This window comes from Accipiter gentilis, chromosome 9 (genome assembly GCF_929443795.1).
Source record: "Accipiter gentilis chromosome 9, bAccGen1.1, whole genome shotgun sequence".
In the NCBI taxonomy this organism is placed as follows: domain Eukaryota; kingdom Metazoa; phylum Chordata; class Aves; order Accipitriformes; family Accipitridae; genus Astur; species Astur gentilis.
The window spans coordinates 1,111,093-1,125,279 of record NC_064888.1 but is presented as its reverse complement, the minus strand read 5'-3'; the positions used below and the strand labels follow the sequence as shown (position 1 = coordinate 1,125,279).

At 61.4% G+C, this 14,187-nt stretch overlaps 1 protein-coding gene across 2 annotated transcripts; it reads left to right on the top strand.

Annotated features, from left to right (window-relative positions):
- The first annotated feature begins 1,146 nt into the window (after positions 1-1,146).
- Positions 1,147-13,946, top strand: VAV1 (vav guanine nucleotide exchange factor 1). Of its 2 annotated transcripts, XM_049811166.1 has the most exons (27): positions 1,147-2,048; positions 2,903-3,019; positions 3,107-3,165; positions 3,266-3,331; positions 4,151-4,259; positions 4,367-4,456; positions 5,115-5,183; positions 5,577-5,683; positions 6,281-6,377; positions 6,670-6,765; positions 7,064-7,132; positions 7,675-7,761; positions 8,022-8,107; positions 8,548-8,680; positions 9,087-9,196; positions 9,309-9,410; positions 9,993-10,090; positions 10,387-10,409; positions 10,527-10,572; positions 10,691-10,827; positions 11,397-11,462; positions 11,633-11,664; positions 12,433-12,549; positions 12,625-12,712; positions 12,825-12,939; positions 13,503-13,651; positions 13,738-13,946. In XM_049811166.1, the coding sequence occupies exons 1-27, from the start codon at positions 1,845-1,847 to the stop codon at positions 13,789-13,791; spliced, it is 2,526 nt and encodes an 841-aa protein (XP_049667123.1). In that variant the 5' UTR covers positions 1,147-1,844; the 3' UTR covers positions 13,792-13,946. The 2 variants fall into 2 exon arrangements, with proteins under 2 accessions (XP_049667123.1, XP_049667124.1); XM_049811167.1 differs by lacking the exon at positions 7,064-7,132.
- The last annotated feature ends 241 nt before the right edge of the window (positions 13,947-14,187 follow it).

Below are 14,187 nucleotides of genomic sequence, written 5' to 3'. Positions count from 1 at the left end.
CCCTTTATGGTGGCGCCACTGGTTAATGGGTAACCAGCACCCAGACGACTGGGTCCACCCACACCAGCGCCCTGGACGCCAGGGTCCACCCCTATAGAAGAGGGGGGGGGGGGGGGCAAACATCTGGGTCCACCTGGGTGGGGGGCTTAGGGAGGGTCTGCCCAGAGCCCTAGGTCCACCCAAGCCAACAGAGTCTGGGACCCATTGAGGGGGGGGGTCCCCAGACCCCTGGATCCACCTGGGAGGGGGCTGGGAACCACAGGATGACTGGGTCCACCCACATGGGCATGGGGGAAGGGTTGCCCGGACGCTTGGGTCCTTCCTCATTTCGGGGAAGGCGGCTGGCGAGGGGCCACGGGGAGTTGCGACACCGTGTCGAGGAGGGAGGGACACCAGAGGGGGGGACGCGACGGGGAATGGGGGGACACCAGGGGAAACCCATGACCCTCCTGGGCTGTGGGGTGGGCAGGACCTGGACACCTGGGTCCTTTCCTGGACCCTTGGTAGGACCCAGACTCCTGGGTGCCCCTCCGGGACCCTTGGAAGGACCCGGACACCTGGGTGCCCCTCCGGGACCTTTGGCAGAACCCGGACATTTGGGTTCCCTGGGCAGGACCCAGACACCTGGGTGCCCCTCCGGGACCCTTGGAAGGACCCGGACACCTAGGTGCCCCTCCGGGACCCTTGGAAGGACCCGGACACCTGGGTGCCCCTCCGGGACCTTTGGCAGAACCCGGACATTTGGGTTCCCTGGGCAGGACCCAGACACCTGGGTGCCCCTCCAGGACCCTTGGAAGGACCCGGACACCCGGGTGCCCCTCCAGGACCCTTGGAAGGACCCGGACACCGGGGTGCCCCTCCAGGACCCTTGGCAGGACCTGGACACCCGGGTGCCTCATGGGACCCATTGGGTCACCATGCCCCGATGCCTAGGTCCCTCACAGGACCCTCGGTGTGGGTGCAGGCCTCAGATGCCTGGGTCCCCCCATGAGTCCCCCATTCTCCCCACCGCAGGCCATGACCACAGGGGCCCCCCCAGGGGCAGCACCTCCTCCCCAGCCACAGGCGCCGGGGCGGGAAGGACCACGGCATCCGGGTGCCGCACCGACGTTCCCATCGTCCCCCGCGACACCCCAGGGCGCAGGCGCAGCACTGCTGGCTTCCGGCACCCCCCGAGAACCCCCAGGCTCGGCCGGGTACCACTGCTGCCTGTATCTGGGGGTCCCCAAGGCCACCGGACCCTCCCCAGACGTGGGTGCACCAGGGGGGAAAGGAGCCCATCGGCACCCGGTCTTCTCCAGGCGTGACGGCAGCGGTGGGAAGGAGACCGACGCCAGCTGCTTCTCACCACTGGCGGCTGCGCTGTGGGGCCCCATCGCCACCAGCTCCTCCCCAGACGTGGTGGTTCTTGGCGGGGAAAGACCCCCCTTGCTGTAGAAGCCTCCCCAGAAGTGGTCGAAGACTCATCTCCATCAGCTCCTCACCAGAAGTCATCCCACCAGGGCCTCACCTCCGTCAGCTCCTCACCAGACGTGCTCCCACCAAGGCCTCACCTCCATTGGAACCTCCTGAGAAGTGGCCGCACTGCAGGACTTCATTTTCTGCCTCTCCTCCCCAGGAGTGGTCCTACCAGGACCCATCTCCATCGACTCCTCCCCAGAAGTGGTTGCGCTGCAAGACCTCATCTTCTGCTGCTCCTTCCCAGAAGTGGTCCCACCTGGACCCCATCTCCATCGACTCCTCCCCAGGAGTGGTCCCACCTGGACCCCATCTCCATTGGTTCCTCCCTCGTCACCACCCCACCGGCACCCCATCGCCATTGTCTCCCCCAGTCCGCAGGCGCCATGGAGGCATGGCGGCAGTGTGCCCACTGGCTGGTGGCGGCACGGGTCCTTCCCGCAGGGCACCGGGCGAGCAGCCCCGCGGGGCAGGTGTGGGACCTGGCGCAGGCGCTGCGGGACGGGGTGCTGCTCTGCCACCTCCTCAACGCCCTCCTGCCCCGCGCCGTGCCCCCCCGCGACATCTGTCCCCGTCCCCAGATGTCACAGGTGCGACCAGGGGCAAATACTCACCAGGGGAGCGGAACTGCCCCCGGGTGGGGTAACTGGGGGGGGATAATTGCCCCAGGAAAGGGTACGGGGGTGCTGGTTCCAGTGGGAATGATGGTGACAGTGACAATGACAGCGCTGGTGTGAATGAGGTTGATGGCAACGGGGGTGATGGCAATGATGATGGGGTCGATGGTGGTGATGGTGACAGTGGGGGTGATGATGATGATGGTGGTGATGCTGGTGCCAATGGGGATGATGATGACACCGACAACAGGGCTGATAGTGACAATGACAGATGGTGAAAATGGGGATAATGGTGATGGTACCAATGGACAATGCTGTTGACAATGGCGATGACGATGATGGTGAGAATGACAGTGATGGTGACAGTGGTGACGATGATGTTTGTGATGACGGGGGTGACCATGATGGTGTCGATGGGTGTGATGTTGATGGTGACGGTGACCATGGGGGTGAAGATGGCCATGACCACAATGGTGGTGATGATGGTGCTGGTGCCAGTGAGGAGGACAGTGACGATGGTGTTGGTGACAGTGACAATCATGGTGATGATGGTGGTGATGGTGCTAACGGGAGTGACAGTGTTGGTGATGTTGACGATGGGGGTGACAGAGATGATGACAGTGTTGGTGACGGAGATGATGGACGTGCCAGTGTCAATGGTGGTGACAACGGTGGTCACAAATGGTGGAAGATGATGAGGTTGATAGTGCTGATGGGGATGACAGTGGTGGTGACAATGATGGCGATGGTGACAATGGGTGTGAGAGACGATAGGGGTGACGACGGGGGGTGGTGGTGCTGGTGATGGTGATACGGTGCTACTACAGTTCCTGTGCCTGAGGAACATCCGCACCTTCCTGAATGCCTGCACCGACAAGTTTGGGCTCCCGAAGCACCGGCTCTTCGGCGCTTTTGACCTCTTCGACGTCCAAGACTTCGGCAAGGTGGGACCCAGGTGTCTGGGTCAGACCTGGAGGGACCCAGGTGTCCGGCTCCACCCCCCCCCAAAAATGTCCCCTGTCTGTCCCCAGGTGATTGACACCCTCTCAACGCTCTCCTGGACCCCCATCGCCCAGAGCAAAGGCTTCACGTGAGTGCAGAGGACCCAGGCGTCCGGGCCCCCTCCCCAAAGGGACCCAGGCGTTGGGTCCCTGAGGGACCCAGGTATCCGGGCTGTGTCCCCCCCCCAGGCCCTTCCCTACCGAGGACTGCATTGGGGACGATGACATCTACAGCGGCCTCTCTGACCTCATCGAGTGAGTGGGGCAGATTGGGGGGTGTTAGGGACATACTGGGGAGTACTGGGGGCAGGTTAGGGGTTTCAGGGGGGGGTTAAGGGGAGGATTTGGGGGTGTGAGGGGGGATTGGGGGGGCACTAGGGGGATATTGGGGGGTACTGGGGGAATAGGGGGCATTAGGGGGATATTGGGGGTATTAGGGGGGTACTAAGAGTCACGGGGGGTATTGGGAGGTACCGGTGGGGTTAGGGGGTGCCAGGGGGCATTAGTGGGGCACTAGGGAGACATTGGGGGGTACTGGGGGGCAGGGACATTATAGGGGTGGTGGGGAGGTACTGGGCGGGTATCAGGGTGCCAGGGGACATTAGGGGGGGCACTAGGGGAGTTTTAGGGAGTACTGGGGGCAGAGGGGACATTAGGGGGTTATTAAGGGGTATAGAAGGGTACCAGGGGTATTGGGGGAGATTAAATGAGTTCCTGGGTGTGTAAGGGGTTAATAAGGGGTCTCAAGGGACATTTGGGGGTATTAGAGGGGTACCAGGGGTATTGGGGGGCAATAGAGGGATATCAAGGGTATCAGAGGGGTACCTGGGGTACTAGAGGGGTAGTGGAGGGGGATTGGGGATATTTAAGCGGTACCAGGAGGTATTAGGATATCAGGGGAGTACCAGGGGTTTTGGGGGTGCATTAGAGGGTTATTGGGGGGCATTAGGAGGTATTAGGAGGTATTAAAGGAGTAGAAGGGGTATTGGGGGGCATTAGAGAAACACCAGAGGGTATTGGGGAGGATCTGGGGGGATTGGGGGCGCAGGGGGGTACCTGGCTGTCCCCACGCAGCGACACGGCAGAGGAGGACGATGACCTCTACGACTGCGTCGAAGCCGAAGGGGATGACGGAGACGACATCTACGAGGACCTGATGCGGGTGGAGCCCCCCCAAGCTATGGTGGGTCCCCTCCTGGATTCCTGGGTCCCCTCCTGGATTCCTGGGTCCCCTCCCAGATTCCTGGGTCCCGTCGCCCCCCGGACACCCGGATCCCACTGTCTCCACAGAAGGTGGAGGTGGACCGGAGGCTCTGCTGCCTCCAGGAGTTGAGACAGACGGAGGAGAGGTACACCGAGACCCTCGAGTCCATCTGCCAGGTGGGATGGGGACATGGGGGGGGGACACGACACTGGGGACGTGGGGACGACACTGGGGACATGGGGGAATAGGGGGGATGTGGGGGAATATTGGGGAAATAAGGGGACATGGGGGACATTGGGGGACAAGGGGGAATATGGGGGGCGTGGGGAGATGTGGGGGGATATTGGGGCACTATGGGGACATGGGGATAGGTGGGAATATGGGGGATGTAGGGGACGTGGGAGGCATTGGGGAAATAAGGGGACATGGGGGATATGGGGGACATGGAGGGACATGGGTGAATATGGGAGACACGAAGGGATGTGGAGGGACATTGGGGAAGTATGGGGACATGGGGGGACATGGGGGAATGTGGGGGGACTTAGGGGAAATAAGGGGATATTGGGGACAGGGAGGGACATGTGGGACATTGGGGAAATAACGGGACAGGGGGACATGGGGGATTATGGAGACATGGGTGACACTGGGGACATGAGGGGACATGGGGAATATGGGGACATGGGAGATGTGGGGGACTGGGGGACGTGGGACACGGATGGAGATGGCAATGCAGGGGACAGGGACACAGGGACAAGGACACGGGGCACTGGGACAGGTTCTTCCAGTGTCTTCAGTACCCCTTCCCAGTGCTCCCAGTAACCCCAGTGCCCACAGCACTTCCTGCGTCCGCTTCGGCACTTCCTACAGCCCCAAGATCTCGAGAGCATCTTCATCAACATCGAGGTGACCCCAGTAACCCCCAGCGCTCCCAGTAACCCCTCCCAGTGCTCCCAGTAATGCCCAGTAACCCATCCCACTCCTCCCAGTAACCCTCCAGTGCTCCCAGTAACCCCTCGTAGTGCTCCCAGTAATGCCCAGTAACCCATCCCACTCCTCCCAGTAACTCCCCAGAGCTCCCAGTGCTCCCAGTAATTCCTCCCAGCAACCAACCCCTCCCACTGCTCCCAGAAATGCCCGGTAAGCCTCCCAGTTCTCCCAGTAACCCTTCCCAGTGCTCCCAGCAACCCCCAGTAACCACAGTAGGGGATCCTGGAAGGGTCTGGGGGATCTGAAGAGGGTCCTGGAGGGGGAGGGTCCCCCTCTTTCAGTGGATGACACCCCCTCTTCACCCCACAGGAGCTGCTACAGCTGCACCGGCTTTTCCTGGGGGAGCTGCGGGGGGCACTGGCAGTGTCCGGGGGGGGCCGCGGGCTGCCCCCCCTCTTCCTCGCCTACAAGGAGAGGTGAGGGGCATTGAGGGGGTGGGAGGCAATGAAAGACCTGGGGGGGGGGGTCCTAGTAGGGTCCGGGGGGGCGATGGGGGGTCCTGGAGGGGTCCTGGGGGGCACTGGGGGTCCTGGGAGGATCCTGAGGGGCGAAATGGGTGTAAAGGGGGGGAGGCCCATTTTAGGGTCCATCTGGGGGCCAATTTTGGATCCATTTTTGGTCCAATATGAGTTTATTTTGAGTCCAATTTCAGGTCTGGTTTGGGGTCCAATTCTGTCCATTTTTGGTCTAACTTCAAATCCATTTGGGGGGCAGTTCCTTCCATTTCAGCTCCAATTTCAGGGGGGGTCAAATCTGTCCAAGTCCAATTTCAGATCCTTTTTGGGTCAACGCTGTCCATTTTGGGTCTGATATCAGCACCGATCCTGTCCATTTTGGCTCCAACTTCAGGTTCATTTTGGGGCCAATTCTGCCTATTTTGGGTCCAACTTCAGGTCCATTGTGGGTCCATTCTGGGTCTGATTCCGGGTCTGGTGTCACCTTTGATTTTGGGGCAGATTCTGGCTATATTTTGGGCGCGTTCAGGTGGATTTGGGTAGTTTCCATCCCTGCAGGTTCCTGCTCTACGGCCGCTACTGCAGCCAGGTGGAAGCAGCCGCCCGGCGCCTCGACCAGCTTGCAACCAACACCGACCTCCGCATGAAGTTGCAGGTGGACCCAGATGCCTGAGTCCCCTCCATGGGACCCCCTGACACCCCCCTGGGACCCCTGTAGTCCCCCTGGAACTCTCCCAGCGCCCCTGGGACCCCCCCATCCCTCATGACCCTATGTCCCCCCATGACCCCTCTGACACCCTCCTGTGACCCCCATGTCCCCTAGACCCTCCCAATCCCCATGACCCACTGTGACCCCAATGACTCCCCATGACCCACTGTGACCCCAAATGACCCCCCATGACCCACTGTGACCCCCCCATGACCTCTTTGACCCCCATGACCCCCAGGAGTGCTCCCAACGAGCCAACAACGGGCGCTTCTCCCTACGGGACCTCCTGATGGTGCCGATGCAGCGGGTGCTCAAGTACCACCTCCTGCTCCAGGTCTGCTCACCGACCGTACGCCTGGGTCCCCTGGGGAGGTGGGGGGACATCTGGGTCCCCTGGGGTATGCCTGGGTCCCTCAGGGGATATCTGGGTCCCCTGGGGCATGCCTGGGTCCCTTGGAGAGGTGGGGGGACATCTGGGTCCCCTGGGGCTTGCCTGGGTCCCTCAGGGGACATCTAGGTCCCCCCTGGGGAAGGGGAGCCGTGGATCCCATCAAGGGGGTATACCTGGGGTCCCTTGGGGGCCCCAGGTGCCTGGGTCCCTGCCAGGAGGGGACAAGCCCTGACCCCCCCAGGAGCTGGTGAAGCTGACCCCGGAACCGGCCGAGAGGGAAAGGTTGCGGGTGGCCCTGGATGCCATGAGGGTGGGTCTGGGAGGGGGTCCTGGGGGGTCCTGGGGGTCTTGGAGTGGTCTAGAGGGGCCCTGGGGACATTTGGAGGGGACCTGGGGGATCCTGGAGGGCCTTGGGAGGTCCTGAGAGGCTCCTGGGGTGTCTTAGAGGGGTCCTAGGGAGCTCTTGGGGGGATTCGGGGGGATCTTAAGGGGTTCTGGGGAGTTTTAGAGGGGTCCAGGGGGGTCTTGAGGGGATCCTGGGGGGTCTGGGGGGGTCTTGAGGGGGTCCTGGGGGTCTTGGGGTGGGTCCTGAGGGGGTGAAGGGGGAGTTGAGGAGGCTGGGGGGTCCTGAAGGGCTCCCTGTGGGTTCTGGGAGTCCTGGGTGGGTCTTGGGGTACCCGGGGAGGTCTGGGAGTGCTGGGGGAAATGTGGGTACCCTAGGGGGGTATTTGGGGGTTCCTGAGGGGCTCTTTGGGGTCAGGGGGGTATTTGAGGGTCAAGGGGGGCTGGAGGGTATTGGGGTGCCCCAGGGGTATCTGTGGGTTTGGGGGTGCCTGACTGGTGTCTCCCCAGGACCTGGCGCAGTGCGTGAACGAGGTCAAACGGGACAACGAGACCCTGAAACAGCTCACGAGTGTCCAGCTCTGCCTCCACAACATGGTGATGACCCCCCCGATTTCCCCCCTGACCCCCCCCAACCCTCCCCTGGGACCCCCCAACCACCCTGTGGCACCTCCCAAACTGCCCCAGCTCCCCCTGCACCCCCAGACCCTCCCTAATCCTCCCAAGTGTCCAGCTCTGCCTCCATAACATGGTGAGGATCCCTCAAACCCCTCTAGCATCTCTGGGACCCCCCCATGTCCCCCCAAATCCCTATATCCCCCCCACATCCCCCACATCCCTGCTGATGTCTGGCACAGCCGCAGTCCCTGGCACAGTTCGGACGCCCCAAAATCGATGGAGAGCTGAAGGTCTCCAGCACCGAGCGGCGCTCCAAGGTGGACAGGTGGGACAGGGCAAGGGGCACCATGGGGACACCCATTGGCACACGGGAATATCAGAAGAACATGGGGACACCCATGGGAATGCTGCAGGGACACCCATGGGGACATAGGAACACCACAAGGACACCATGGGGACACAACGGGGAGGCCCATGGAGATGTGGGACCACAACAGGAACATCATGTGGACATGAGGAAAACAGAGGGATGTGGGGACACCCTTGGGGACATGGAGACACCATAGGGACACCACGGGGACATCGGAAACCAGGCACCCCCATGGGGACACCCACAGGGACATAAGGATGGGAACACGGGAACACCTTGGGGACACCCTTGTCACAGAGCAGGGGGGACAGAGCAAGGGCCACTCCAGGGCAGTGGTGGGAACACCCCAAGGTTCACGGTGGCCTTGGGAACCCAGTGCCACCCCCTGTCCCCAGGTATGGCTTCCTCCTGGACAAGGCCCTGATCATCTGTAAGCGCCGTGGGGACTCTTACGAGGCCAAAGACATTGTGGACCTGCAAAGCCACCAACTGCGGGATGGTGACCTCGGCCCCCGTGATGGCAAGAAGGTACCCTGGGACCCAGATGTTCCCTAAGAACCCATGTGTCCAGGTCACTGGTGGTCCCAAACATCCAGGTCTGGTGGACCCAAGCGTCCAGGTCCTTGGTGGACCCACGTGTCCGTTTCTCAGTGGACCCACGTGTCCAGTTCCCAGTGGCCCCAGGTGTCCTCTTCCCAATGAACCCAGACGTCCAAACCTGGTGGATCCCAGCATCCTGGTCTTTGGTGGACACAATTGTCCAGGTCTGGTGGACCCAAGCATCCAGGCTTTTGGTCTACCCAAGTTGTCCAGGTCCTTAGCGGACACACTGAAGCCTGGTGGCCCCAGGAATGCGGTCCCCAGTGCCCCCAGGCATCCAGGTGGCAGTGAACCCAGGCGTCTGGGCGCCACTGAGTCCCACCCACGCCCACAGTGGACCCACACCTTCCTGCTCATCGACACGGCCGGGCTGCAGGGCTACGAGCTCTTCTTCAAGACCCGTGAGCTGAAGAAAAAGTGGCTGGAGCAGTTTGAGATGGCCCTGTAGGTGCCCCTGCACCCAGGGGTGGGGGGACCTGCCCCACTGAGGGCTGGGTGGCCCTGGGGGGAGGACAATTTGCCCCCACCAGACCCAGGTCCCTCCATCTCTCACCAGCTCCAACATCTTCCCTGAGCATGCCCTGGCTGATGGGCATGACTTCCAGATGTTCTCCTTTGAGGACACCACATCCTGCAGGGCCTGCCAGATGTTGCTGAGGTAGGACCCCAAAATTATGTCCCCCACTCTCCTGGGGAGACAGTGGGGGACAGGGTGACCTGGGAGATGGGGTTGGGAGTCTCTGAGAGAAGGGGAGGCCCCGTCTAGGTGACTGGAGGTCGTACGAGGTCTTGATGGGTCAAGGTCTGGGTGAGTTGAGGCTAAGGCGGGTCAAGGTCTGAGTTGATAAAGGATTGGGTAGGTTGAGTCCCGGATAAGCCAAAGCCAACATGGGTCAAGTCTTGGGTGGGTCAAGGACCTGGTGGGTCAAGCCCTGAGTGGCCCAAGGCCAAGGTGGGTCAAGAGTTGGGTGGAGGCCAAGGTGGGTCAGGAGTTGGGTGGAGGCCAAGGTGGGTCAAGACCAGGATGGGATGAAACTAAGGTGTGTTGATCCCGGTGGAGCCAAGACCAACATGGGCCAAGGACCTGGTGGGTCAAGAACTGGGTTGGCCCAAAGCCCAGGTGGGTCTAGGATTGGGTCAGTCCTGGGTGGGCCAAGGTAGGTGGGTGCAGGTGGGCCAATGGGTGTCCCCTCATGCTGACCGTGACCTTGTGTCCCCCCATGTCCCGGTGTTCCCCCAGGGGCACGTTCTACCAAGGCTACCGCTGCAGCCGGTGCCGGGCCCCCGCGCACAAGGAGTGTCTGGGGCGGCTGGGAACCTGCGGCAGGGCTGGCGCTGGTGAGAGGCATCATGGGATATCGAGGGGATGGGGATTGTGGGATAGTGGGAAGGGGGAGCATCGTGGGATGGGGAGAAGAGCATCATGGCTTTGGGGAGTGGGGCATTGTGGGATACAAGATGGCCGACATGGAGCAGGGTGTTGTGGGATAGGGGTGGCCCAGGTGGAGCAGAGCATTATGGGATACCCTAACAAGGGCCACCCACCCCCACAGGAGCCTAGTTAGCACCAAGTGTTAATCAGGGCAGGGGTTAAATACTCCCAACTAACGAGTATTTCCTCTTCCACCCTACAGATCCAGGCTCTGGCACAAGGAAGGTAACAGCAAAATGGGTCAAAATGGGCTGAAATGCCCTGAATTTGGGAGTGGAGAAGCCCTGGGGGGGTGTCATGTACCACCCCCCTGGGACTAACTGGGGTCTCGTTGCTCCCCAGAACAAGTCGCAGCGGCCGGGCACTGAGAAGAAGAGGGGAGACCTGGGTGAGGACAACGTGGGGGGCCCGGACACCTGGGTCCACATGTTCAGGGGGCAGAGGGGGTGTCCATGCCCTGGATGCTGGGGTTCACCATCATTGCCCATCATGTGTCCTCCTTCCAGGGTTGCCCAAGATGGAGGCGAGCCAGCACTACAGCGGTGTCCCCCCACCGCCGGGGGCCCTGGGTCCTGCCCTACGTCTCAGCCCTGGGGACGTTGTGGAGGTCACCGTGGCCGAGGCTGAGCAGCTCTGGTGGCAGGTGGGGATGGGACCCTCATGGTCATGTAGGGAAGGACCTCTGCTATGGGGCAGACCCCCATGGCCATACTGGGAAGGACCTCTACTATGGAGGCAAACCACTATGGCCATGCTGGGATGAACCTCCGCTATGGGGCAGACCCTCATGGCCATGCTGGGAAGGACCTCTACTACGGAAGCAAACCACTATGGTCGTGCTGGGATGAACCTCCGCTATGGGGCAGACCCCCATGCCCATACTGGGAAGGACCTCTACTATGGAGGCAGACCACTATGGTCATGCTGAAATAGACCCTCACGATGAGCTGGGATGGACCCCCATAGTGAGCTCAGACCACAATGGCTGTGATGGGCTAGACCTTGATGAGTTGGGAAGCCATGGTTGGGTTGGACCCCCACGATGGGGTCGGGCCAGATCCCCACAACAAGGTTGGACCCCCATGATGGGGCTGGACCTCTGTGGCCATGCTGAACCCCCACAATGGAGGTGGGCTGGAGCCCCATGGCCAGGCTGGGCCTCCTGTGGTCCTTTGCTGGACCTCCATGGCCCCCCTGGTCCTTCATCCCTAGGGCAGGAACGTGGCCAACGGTGACCTGGGCTGGTTCCCTTGCGCCGCTGTGAGACCCTTCATCTGCGTGAGTATGGGGACCCCAAAACATCCCCAGGAGCCCCTGCACCCACCCTGATGTCCCCAAGATATCTGGGGTGTCCTGGGATTTGGGGGTGTGTCTGTGGGATACACAGGGGTCTCAGAGGAGTTGTCTTCTGTCCCCCCTTGATTCCCCACTCTGTTTCTCTCCCCCAGGTGCCACTGCCAGATCTCTCCATCTACCCCTGGTCGGTGTTGGGGTTCTCCATTGTCCCTGGGGCACCCCAAATCCTCCTCTGGGCTCCCACAACCCCTGGAGACCTCCCCAATCCTCCCCCAGGGTCACCCTGTAGCCCCAAGATGCCATGAATCATCCCCTGGGGGCCTTATTCCTCCTGGGGTCACCCCAAATCTCCCCCCAGGGTCACCCCATCCTTCTTGGGGTCACTCTATATCCTCCAGGACCTCCCAGATCCCTTCCTGGAGTCCTTCATCCTTCCTGCAGTTACCCCATTGCTCCTAGGGCCCCCAAAATCCCTCCTGTGGTCCTCCATCCCTCTTGGGGTCACTCCAAATTCTTCTCCGTGCCTCCCCCCCCTCCCCAAATCCTCCCTGAGCCCTCTATCCTTTCTGGGGCCCCTCAAATCCTCCCTCAGAGTCCCACAAATCCTTTCCCAGGGTCCCCCATCCCTCCTGGGGTCACCCCAAATCCTCCCCTGAGCTTTCCATCCTTCCTGCTCCCCCCTCAAGGGTCACTCCATAGGCATTAGGACCCCCAAAATCTTCCTCTGAGCTCTCCATTCTTCCTGTGATCACCCCATAGCTCCCAGCCCCCCCCACCCCCCAAATCATTCCACAGGGGCCCCCAACCCTCCTCATGTCCCCCCCAAATCCTTCATCTGGGTTGCCCCATAGCCCCCAGCTCCCCCTCCCTCCCTGCATCCCCTTGAATTGCCCTGGGGAGGGGCAGGGGATGCTTGTTTTGGGGCTCAGGACCCCCATCCCTTAATCCCTAGGTACGCTGGTCCCATGGAGCGGGGGGAAGCCGAGCAGCTCCTGATGCCCCGCTCCGACGGCGCCTTCCTGGTGCGACAGCGGGTCAAGGACGCCGGTGAATTTGCCATCAGCATCAAGTAGGGACCAGGGACACTTCCCGGGGGGGAACACAAGACGGTCCCTGGCTCAGCCCCCCATGTTCCCGTGTGCAGGTACCGCGGGGAGGTGAAGCACATCAAGGTGATGACAGCAGAGGGGCTCTACCGCGTCACTGAGAAGAAGGCGTTCAAGGGACTGGTGGTGAGCATTGGAGCCCCCTTCTCCGCCAAACCCCCCTGCCCCAGATCTCTGGGTCCCCATCACATTGAGTTTGGGGGCCGGTGGTGACCCCAAGGCTTGACCATGTCCACAGGAGCTGGTGGAGTTCTACCAGCACAGCTCGCTCAAGGATTGCTTCAAAACCCTTGACACGGCACTTGTGGTGCCCTTCAAGGAGCCTGAGAGCCGGGCTGGTCCCCGGCCACCTGGTAGGACCTGAGAAATGGGGTGGCATGGAGGTGGTGGGGTCCCCCATCAGAGTGGCGGTGGTGGGGTGGATGCAGTGGTGGCGGGATGGACGTGGTGGGGTCCTCTTTTGGTCATGGTGAAGAGGACAGGCTGAGGGGTACAGTTGAGTCACAGGGATGGGACAAGGGCAATGGCCAAGGGATGAGTCAAGGGAATGGTTGAGGTCAAGGGAGAGGAGCAGCCACGGGATGGGTTGAGGGGGACAAATAGCCAAGGGGGATAAGTTGAAGGGACAGGGATGAGGAGGGGGGGGAGTTGAGTCATGGGGTCAAGTCACTGGTGATGGCCAAGAGACGGGTAGAGGGATCAGCGATGGGATGAGTCAAGGAGGGATGAATGGCCAAGAGGGACAGCTAGGTTCTGGGGACATGTCAATGGAGATGGCCATGGGGTGGGTTGAGGGAAGGACCATGGAACACTCAAGGGGGCACAAATGGCCACATGGACCAGATGGAGAGGACTTGGGCAGCCCTGGGGGATGACCTGGGGAACTCGTACATGTCCACGTCCTCCCCCTCCCCAGGAGCCGTGCGCAGCTTTGGTTCTGCCAAAGCCCGCTATGACTTCTGCGCCCGGGACCGAACGGAGCTGACACTGCGGGAAGGCGACATCATCCGTGTCCTCAGCAAGAAGGGCCACCCAGGCTGGTGGAAAGGAGAGATTTACGGGCGGGTATGGCACCTTCCCCACCCCAAGGTGTCCCGTCCCCGCCCCCGCCGAGCTCCTCACCTTTTCCCAACGTGTCCTCTTTCCTCCAGGTTGGATGGTTCCCCGCAAACTACGTGGAGGAAGATTACTCGGAGTATTGCTGACCATGGACCCCCACCCCATCCCATCCACCACCTTGTGTCCCACCACCTGTGTCCCCCCAACCCAGAGGCCACCCCATCCCTCTCCACCCTTCCCAGCCCCCATTAATTTATGCCTCTTCCCGCCCAGGAGGGACAATAAATGAGGATGAGGATGAGCTGCAGGGTCAGATTGTGAAGGAAGGGACCCAGGCATCTGGGTGGGGGATGAGGTCACAGGGTTGTTTTTTTCCGGGAAGGGACCCAGGCGTCCGGGCGGGCAATGAGGTCAAGGTTGTGCAGTCGGTTTCTCTGGGAACGGACCCAGGCATCCGGGCAGGAATGAAACCACGTGGCTGATGTCTCCGGGAAGGGACTCGGATGTCCAAGCAGGGATGAGACCACAGGATTGATGTTTCC